Source organism: Galleria mellonella, unplaced genomic scaffold (genome assembly GCF_026898425.1).
Source record: "Galleria mellonella isolate WM207_F2 unplaced genomic scaffold, CSIRO_AGI_GalMel_v1 utg38, whole genome shotgun sequence".
Lineage (NCBI taxonomy): Eukaryota > Metazoa > Arthropoda > Insecta > Lepidoptera > Pyralidae > Galleria > Galleria mellonella.
In genome coordinates this window covers 8,190,330-8,200,479 of record NW_026442090.1, presented here as the reverse complement: position 1 = coordinate 8,200,479, position 10,150 = coordinate 8,190,330, and the positions used below count along the sequence as shown (strand labels likewise).

The 10,150-nt window shown below is 29.1% G+C and overlaps 1 protein-coding gene across 3 annotated transcripts; it reads right to left on the bottom strand.

The window, feature by feature from the left end:
• Positions 1–1,323: 1,323 nt before the first annotated feature.
• Positions 1,324–8,176, bottom strand: LOC113522969 (odorant receptor 4). Of its 3 annotated transcripts, none has more exons than XM_026908824.3 (9): positions 7,796–8,176; positions 7,230–7,382; positions 6,273–6,455; positions 5,219–5,417; positions 4,431–4,527; positions 3,478–3,579; positions 2,986–3,074; positions 2,447–2,513; positions 1,324–1,967 (listed from the first exon to the last, which is right to left on the bottom strand). In XM_026908824.3, the coding sequence occupies exons 1-9, from the start codon at positions 8,073–8,075 to the stop codon at positions 1,908–1,910; spliced, it is 1,230 nt and encodes a 409-aa protein (XP_026764625.1). In that variant the 5' UTR covers positions 8,076–8,176; the 3' UTR covers positions 1,324–1,907. The 3 variants fall into 3 exon arrangements, with proteins under 3 accessions (XP_026764625.1, XP_052753882.1, XP_031769856.2); XM_052897922.1 differs by having other exon boundaries at positions 6,273–6,404; XM_031913996.2 differs by lacking the exon at positions 2,986–3,074.
• Positions 8,177–10,150: the final 1,974 nt, after the last annotated feature.

Below are 10,150 nucleotides of genomic sequence, written 5' to 3'. Positions count from 1 at the left end.
GTAATAGGTATTTAGAAATTATAAAATATTTATAATCATTTATTACTATAAATATTTTTCTGAAGCAAATATATAAGATTCAACATTATGTTTTGTAATGTAGTTATGAGGCAGGAAAACATTCTACCTTAAATATTTATTTCGTTGTATATTTCAAAATAAGAGGCAAATTGAGAAACAAAATTAAATGATTGCCTCTTTCTTTTATTTCGTCGAAAACATTTGCTTGTTCCTAAATGAAAATTAAATAATATTTTATTTTTTATCAACACAATAATTACAAGAAAACAAAAGTTTGTTTTTTATTAATTTAACGGTTCGATTAAGTTATGATTTGGGTTTGACTTCAGTGTCGAAAAGGTATTTGTTATTTTTGTTATATTTTTAGATGCTAAAATATAATGCTTATATTTATAATAATATTATAAGTATAGCAAGCTAAATCCCAGTGAGAAAAATCCCATTCATAAAAATGAATGACAAAATATATCTAAATAGTATAACAGGAAAATATATATTGTAAATTATTCCAGTTTTGACGAATATCTACTTTTATGTTTATCTTATATATCCCTCTATGGGATAAGTCCTCCATTGTATGTTAAATCTTTTATATGACCAATGTAATGTATATATGTACCTACAAAAAAGAACTTCAGCCTCCTTCTGAACTTCCTGTTTGTCGAACTGTATGCTATATCTATGTATATATATATAAACTTACGCATTCAATGTATAAACATATTTACATATTATTTAATAAATAAAATGAGTGTTTATGCATTAAAAAGATGCAGAAATTATAAGACAAAATAAATATAGAAGTTATAATCAGTTATAACTATTTATCACGCAAAATTGTATGTATGGAGACACTTTATTTATATAATCTAAGATATATATATATATATATATATATATATATATATATATATATATATATATATATATATATATATATATATATATATATATATATATATATATATATATATATATATATATATATATATATATATAGATATAGCATATATATAACAAGAGATTTTATTGATAGACTCGATTAACTTGACTAGTTCGTGTTAGTTGATTTTTAAATTGTAATATGTGCATATTCAGATGTTTTATTTTTATCGCACTGCTGTTTTCAGAAACCATCGCCATTTAAATTACAACTTGTAATTTATTTCACAAATGCAATGCTTCGTCCAAGGTATTTAGCAACGACAATTAAAAATAAATTCCACTCGTTTCGGCACCAAACTTCGTTAGGAATAATACAATTATCCTTTTTTTATAATTTATTTTCAAAAAGTTTGCAATTTATACACGATAAACAAATAGGTACAAAATAGAAGCAGCAATAAATGTGGGAAATTGGGATGGGATTAATGTTACAACACACGAAAATACAACCATAAAAATTCTCTTTTTTAAAATATTATTACTATATTTAACACGTCTCTCAATTCTTTCATACTATTTGATAACAGCTAAGTTCTAAATATTATATCAAAGATTAATTTTGTTCATGTCTAGGTGGTAGTTATAACTTACCATCAAATAGGCCATAAATTTATTAACCAAGCGAAATCTTACAAATAAAAAGAAATAATTGGGAATATAATTATTACTTAATCCACATATCTAATAAATATATAAAAGTAAATAGTAAAATAATTTTTTTTAATTATTTTCACATTCATTGTAAATATCTCGAATTCACTATAATATAAATTAAAATTTATATTAAGTTGAAAACAATACCATCTTTCTTTTGAAAATGTTTATATTATTATAAGTTTCAAGGTGAAATGAAAATACGGGATAAAAACAGATGTAAAGAAAAAATACAAAGAAGGCAGTAACGACGTATACAGATTACTCGTATTACTTGACCGTCAAAATCAATCTTGACGATATGATGTATAAAGTAGTGTAAAGTACGAATAGGATGTTGTAAGAACCTGGAAACAAAATACATTTACTTTATAATTATTGCCAAAGTTGGATATTTTATCGCTTTAATTTGCAACATGCATATTCTTAAATAAAACTCCCTTAAGAAAATAACTCTAATAATTATATTAATAAATAATTATAAAAATATATCAGAAGATAATAAGAACCACAAATAAAACTAAAGTAATATTAAACTTTTAAAATGTAATATACCTACATTACATACAATACATAAATTATATAAAAAAATAATTACTTCTTTATTATACGAGTACATGCAGTAAAACTGAAAAATTATCTCTGGTCTATACAATTATAACGCTGTTATTGGTAAATTTTGATGAAAAAAACAATAGTAAATTTGAAAATACAAAGGGTAATTTGAGTCACAGAAATAGTAGAATTATTTAAGTTTTCAATTTAATCCAAGTACTTGACATCAGCTGTATTCAGATCGTTTAAAATAAATTATAAATAAACTCACCGATCTATAAGTATTTAATGTAATAGTGTTGAACTTTAATGCTGTGAAGTAAAGTGGTCTTTGAGATCTGAAACAAATTTAAAATTATGACAAATATTATAGTATACACATCCTATATATGTTGTTCAATAGAATTAATTTCGTCATAGGAACTGACTCAATAAATTATATGAAACATTGTTACATAAACTTTACGTGCCCACTACAAAACTGTCGGGTGCCCACTCCAAGATGCGAGCGGAGCTTTTCAACTGATTTCAAAAAGAAGAAAATCCTCAAATTATTGTATTTTTCTATGTCTATTACTTCATAACTCCGTCAGTTGTAAACCGATTTAGAGATTACAGATTGATCCTATAGAAATTTTATCAAAATCGATTCATTAGTTTTTAAATTAAAATAACTGGTTTTACCACAACTGAAGTCGGCATTATTTTATATAGAACGTAATCTTGATAACTGTGCGCAAAGATATGTCTGAGAGTATATAATGTACCTTTTTTAAGAAGCCTCTTTTTTTAAGTGACTATATCGTTTACCTTTGCAACATGAGCAGGAGCGCGCGTCGACACCGAATGTTGCAATTGTACCATCCACTTTCATATACGGCATCTGAGACGCCTATGCTCTATTAAAATTATTAATAAAAATCTTTAATAAAGAGTTCTTTAGAATCTTTTTTATAATACATAAAATAGCAAACAAGTTGACGGCCCACCTAATGGAAAGTGGTATCCGTCGCCTATAGCATACATTAACAGCACCGTAGACATTACAGAATACACCATTATGCCCATGGACCCATGTTTCACGGCAGAAATACGAGTGGGACAGAGGTACCCATGCAAACAACTTTTGAACAGTCTCAACAAACTCCTCTTCTACAAAGAAAATTACTAAACATTACATCAAACTTATCATGTTTAAAACTGTATATGCTGATTTATGCGGAAGAAGCTGCGAGATATAACTGGCATATTATAAATATAGCTTTCAATTTAAATTTTTCCCCATTATCAATCGACGCTTACCGCTCTGTATATCTCGTCGGCATACCAACACACTATTCCCATCTGTGTTAATGCTGCTCCAAGAAATAACTTATTGCTCACTTCCATTAACGGATCTAAAAACTAAAAAAACATATAATAACGTTAGGACTACCACATAGATATTACCTGCCAAAAACTTCAAAAACAAATATGTTTAACTAAAAATATAATAATAAAACGAAGTAATTACTTTATAATTTTGATGTTCTTCTTAATTTTTAATCCATTTACCTAAATCATTAGCTAAATCATTTATAATCCTTGATAATTATAATTTTGTTTCTGGTTTCCCGCATACAAAAAAATTCTCAAAATTTTTTAAAATACTAAATTACAATTACGTGTACGATGTAACGTCACTAATAGTTTACCATAGTTTAAACATATAAAATTATCGGTATAGCTAATTTAGTCCTAGTCCTCACTAATATTATTATGAAAATGTTTGTTTTTATTTTTGTTTGTTACCTCATTACCTTAATTGCTTAACCAATCTTTATAAACATTGGTAAACACATACTATGCTAATGTAAGGGATTCAGATAGAACGAATAAGGACATAGGGTACTTTTTGTCTCGAATAGTAAACATATCCCGGTTGGAGGAAGGGATTGTTAGAAATGCGGATTACCAGTCCCATTGCTAGCAATATATCCTGTCAGGTCGACCTCCACGCGGTTCCCCCTGGAAACCATTATGCTAAATTCCAGATGTATTCATCACGATAGGCTAACTGACCTGCTTTTTCATTATCTACCTATCATCTCTCACTGGTGCTCCGCCCGCGTATACCGTTAGCGCAGGTGGGGTTACAATTCCAGTACCATCCATTAAAAAAACATATCCCGGTCATATGGACAAAGTTACGGGTAAAAACTAATAAAAAATAGAATTTATCAGATTATACATATAATTTTCATTTAAATACTTACTACTATGTTGAACATAACGCAACATATATTCACAGAGCTCAAAAGAACATTGATCAAGTTCACCGCAGAGAATGCATCCTCCAGATCATTCGCATATCTGAAAAATACATTGTAGTTATAGTACTAGAATATTCGAGTACTATTGGTATTGTAAGAAGTGTCAGTTTCTAAAATTCACAAGTGTAAAGTCGCGAGATGAATCCGTATCACCCGGTTTTATCCGCATAATTTGCACTGGAAAATAATGGAAATCATTTCTGACTTACTAGTATAAATTTTCAATATCAGTATATGAAATTCATTGCGGAAAATGTATCAATCGATATCTAGTTTATCATAATTTCTTTTCAATGTTTCGTCTATTATTTTTAATTATTAAAAATTTACTTGAGAACTGATTTTATCAACGAAATAATTTTCTAACAATTAAAAATGTTTATATGATACACGTATATGTATGTGGTAATGGTATGTAAAAATATAACATACATACATATCTGTACATATATCATATCTTTTATTAGGGTAAGCTGAAACAATGAAACGCAAAGCGCTTCGATTCAAACAAAACTCCTTCGCTTCTTCCACATTCATCAATCTTTTCATACACGCTCGCCGGTTACGGGTACTTTTAATTTGGCCTTTCGCATGGCACATCGCATATTTGGTCGACATACGTCCGCCTAGGGTGGCCCCTACCGACATCTTCATTCATTCTTTCTCGATAAATCTCTTTCGTAATTTTTCTTTCTATAATTAGTATATATAACCATACTGGCATTCTTTACCTGATCAATCTCTGATGAATCTGAACTACAGCAACAATCTCATCATAACAATCGAGTGGTTGTATAATGGAACCACGCTCGTCTTCCTGACCAAGGCTCTTAATCTTATCTTGCAATAAACGTAACAACATACTGATGTGATTTGTCATACTTATAAAAAATATATCGGAACCCAGCATGCAACACACACAAGCAAACCCTGAAAATGCATATACACGTTAATACTTAAAAAATTAACACAAAAAATTACGAGATATTCTAGATAAATGGACATCACAACACATTTAAATTAATAATATTCTACATTTCTCACGGCAGTCACATTAAAAATCCTATAAAGTAGTGAAAGATCAGTCGGTACTGATACGGATACGGTACTACCGGTCGTAGTCGTGGTGATATACTCGTATATAGCATCTTGTTGCACAAAGTATTCCAATTAAAAAAAAGATTTGAAATATTTTAGTGAAGTCATTGGTTACAGTGACTCAACAATTTTATTTAAAAAAAATTCATAATTAAAATTTGATTAACAATGCTCGATTACTTTTCTTTATCCTTCTTTATCAAATCAAACGACTTTATAAAGAAGGAGATTCTCAATACAGTTGTATTTGTTTTTTTATTGCAAATGTTTAAAAATTGGCAATGGCCTTTTATTATCAGGCGAATCATATACTAGTTTCGCATCCGTGTAAGCTAATAAAACAAGTATTATTTGGGGAAAATCAACAACTTCAATTATAACATATATGGAATAAAAACGAGAGTATCTGGATTTGAAAAAGAAACACAAGAAGGAATACCATTAAATTGACAATCACTTTATTTTCGAAGTCGCTTAAAAACTATTTCCTGGAAAGTAAAAGCAATAAAGATAAGAGCGTGACGGCCATTATACTCAATTCATAAAATTTCATTTTGTATAACCCTGCTATTGAAACCATTAAACTTGGCTGAATTACAACTAGGATATGCGATACCAATCACGAGATAATTCAGATAAAGTCACTATAAATAATTATTAAACACCCTTTATTAATCGATATCTTACCACTGATTATTTCAAATACATATACAAATTCGTGTATGAAAGGCTTTGTCGCATCGAAAGGATAGTATAATCGCCATACCAAACCCAAATTGGAAGGTGTACCTCTGGCCAATCGATACAAATGCAGCATCACTGGAGTCAAAATAAAAAACCATACTCCTAACACGTTCCAAGCTATATATGCTGTAATAAAATTGCTGTTTTAACTTAGATACTATGCCAAAGAGTTAATTTTAAAAGAGTTGTTTTATTTAAAAAACGAATACGTATGCAGATTAAATGAAAACTGTTTTAATGGCAATGCATGGTTACATTCACATGTAACCATGCCTATACCTAATTGATTTCTAAAGTAAAATATAATACTACACAATATTAACTAGAAAATGTTTGATGATTATAAAATATATGATTCGGATTCGTAGTTGGTATACATGTAAAAGTTTTGATGTTTATTAATCAATCACGTTTAAACGGCTGAATAGCTTTGAATGGAATTGCAAGATACAATTATTTATAAATGAAACATCAAACCATTAATCCGATATCAATTTATATTAATAAGTAGTACTACATTATATCGATTACAAGATTATGATACCTGCAATTAAAATGGATAAGATTTCCAGGAAATTTAAATACATAGAATGGGCTACCCCTTTCTTTCCCGTGGGTGTAGTAAGAGGCGACTAAAAGTACTTAGCGGTAGAGTAATAGCAACAAAATCCCTCTTAAAACATCATCAAAATATTAACTGCGGTTGCCAACTCGCCTACCAAGTGTGACAATTACTGACATAACCCCCCTTATGAGAGAGCCTTATGTTCAGCAGTAGACAGTTAACGGCTGACATGATGACGATGATTAATAAATTAAATAAACTTACGCGCTAACTAATTGTTTCATAAAACATTTTATACTCAATGAATTAAGTTATAAAATAATGACAATACTTACCAATTTCTCTCGATCGCAATGTTTTTAGACTGTTATCCTTTATGATAACTACTTCAGGATTCGTCTCAACAATAGGCCAAATATCGGCTAGTTCTTTCACTACTTGACGAAATGTATTTTTCTTGTACCAAAGGGTTAATAACTTTCCAAAACCTGTTAACGAAATAAGTAATTTATTCGAATGCCAAGATAAAACAACTTTAACGACTATCAAGTAATTTTTAATATTTTTTAGAAGATCTTATTTAACTTGCAATGTATATTACATTGTTTAGGTCCGATATTGTTAGCTGAATTAGAAATACTTCTTAACGTCCTATTCATAACGAACTATGGTAACTTTATACTTATGTAAATTTTCAAAAACCTATTTGGAATAGTAAATTTAGCTGTAACATTTTCTATAGCGTTTTAGTTTAATATCAGAATACTTTTTTTTATACCGCGATGGTGGCAAACAAATATACAGCCCGTCTGATGATAAACGGCCACTATAGACTATGGACACTTATTATGGAAAATTAAATATAAAGATAATAACTTTTTAATAATAACTGTTAACTCACACATTATACCATATCCAAAAACATGTAAATTACTACCGCCGATAAACTGTTCCACAGACACCGAATTTACCATCAAAATTATTATAAAGATAATTTGCCCAAGCAATAACAGAACTAAAAAACAAAATACTACTACAAAAGACGAGAATACGATAATTTTCCGTGCATAAGTGGTCGGTATTTCATCAATAAACGACAATCCTATGTTTCGAATGAAAAAATTGCAATAAAACAATGTATTATGTATTTCTTTTTCCGCAATAGTTGTATCTTCTGACATGATGAGATTTAATCAATATATAATTATGCTAAAAATTATCTAAATGATACCTATTTCGATATCTTTAAAAGTCAGATATTCTATTAGCTCAATATTATGATCAAATGCCTGCCTATAACTGCAACCCTGTTAAGCGATAATTGACTATTTATAGTGCGCTGACAAAGACATTTTTCTTCATTAAATATTTTATGAAGCAAAGCACTAGATTATGAGTAACATAATGATGGTTTAAGGAACAGAAAATAATGGTTTCAATATGCCTATATTAAATAAATAAAGAATATCGTCAATTTTGCTATAAAACACATAAGCTTGAATATACCTGCATAATTATAATCGTCGAACAAAAGAATGTGTTAATTATAAAAAAAAAATATTGCAAATCTATAAGTAGGTAATATAGTAATAAAATTTATAATATAATACTAAACATTGTGTTTATTGTATTCGTATGAGAGCTGTTAGTTTATGATAATAGATAGATAGATATAGAATTTATTTGCATCACATAGCATACAAATAACATCAGATATTGGTATATACGCAAAAAATAAATAAAAGAATATATAGATATATAAATAAAAGACAAATACATAAAAGAGGTAACATATTTTTTTGTGAGTGTGCCACAGTATCACAAAATGGTCACAACTCAGTTTATTGTTTTACCCTCATAAGAACACACACATAACACTAATATTACGTTGTGGCCAAAAGTTAAAACTAATAGGTAAAAATTAAATCAGCCATCATGATAAATTCTCTGATAATAAACATGATTGTCTACCGTGAAAATCGCGTAAAAAGTCGATTTTACAAAGTATATATTTATTGCTAAAAATAGACCACTAGTCTTGTTTAGTCTCTGTTAGTTTAGTCTCTAGTTTTTAGTGAAACTTACGAATAACAATAATGTTTAGTCAACTGCCAGATAATAACGTGAAAGTTCATAATATATCGTGCACGGAAAAAAATAATAGCACCTATAAAGTAACATTATTATTCAAAGTAAATAAAATAAATATTATAGAATACTCTACATTAATTAATTTGCCATTGCGTTTATTATTGACAATATTCTGTCATTTCATACTCATTCTTACATAATTAGGTACTAAATGCTTGTTCATCAGCAAAAATAACTCTAAAAGTATTCTTATATTTTTACATCATTATTCAAATATTTATCTACTACTACTCTTGCAATAGTCTGGATGCTTCTCGCAATAACCGTTACTTTTGTTATATTCGCATTCAAATATTAATAACCTTTACTTCCTTTTTTTTTCATTCCACAAAGATAGCAAATAAGCATACAGTCCATCTGGTAATAAACAGCCATTGTAGCCTATAAACATCTACAAATATCAAGTGTGCGTTGCTGACCCTGAAGAAACCTCAATACACCCTTTTTGAAGAACCCCTGCTATAATCTCTAAGAAAACTTATTACACAGGTACTCATTCCACAACCGGAGCCTTTGCAGATGGAAACCCCTCTGTAACCACACTACGCAACCACTTTTTTTTTAATGAATGATAAATGGTAACCCCGTCCGTGCCATCGGTATTCACTAGCAGGGCACCAGTTAACTGTTTTCATTCTCATCGATCACCCTTCACTGGTGCCCCGCCAGCGTATCCCGATAGCGCAGGCGGGGTTACCATTCCATTTTCATCCAATAAAACCCTATTACTAACAATCCCTTAAATACGCAACCATTTAGGTTCTAGCGAATGAGGATGAATTCCCTGACGGTGGCTAATCGTGCAATGACAAAAGGTGGCTACGGTTATCATTGCTAACAATTCGTGAGAACACAATCCTTATGTTATAATTTACTATAACAACTAAGTATTTGTAAATTTTTTTTTAAACATACACACACTCACACTGTTCACCTTCTCTCACACCACACACTGAACGTTACAGATTTAAAAATTTAATTAACTGTAATCTTCTAGTTAAACATTAATTTCTATTTTTTCTTTTTTTTTTTCATCCTGTTTATTATGTTTGTAGCTTAATATTGTTAATTCTGCATGTACAAATACAAAGTATTAGTTCTAGTG

Bases quoted from the DNA above. Each gene is read 5' to 3' on its own strand.
- LOC113522969 (XM_026908824.3), bottom strand. From the start codon at position 8,075: ATGTCAGAAGATACAACTATTGCGGAAAAAGAAATACATAATACATTG. The intron at 7,383-7,795 runs GTGAGTTAACAG...TTTCGTTAACAG, and splicing joins TTTTGGATATGGTATAATGT to GTTTTGGAAAGTTATTAACC. The intron at 2,514-2,985 runs GTAAACGATATA...AATTTGTTTCAG, and splicing joins CTCCTGCTCATGTTGCAAAG to ATCTCAAAGACCACTTTACT.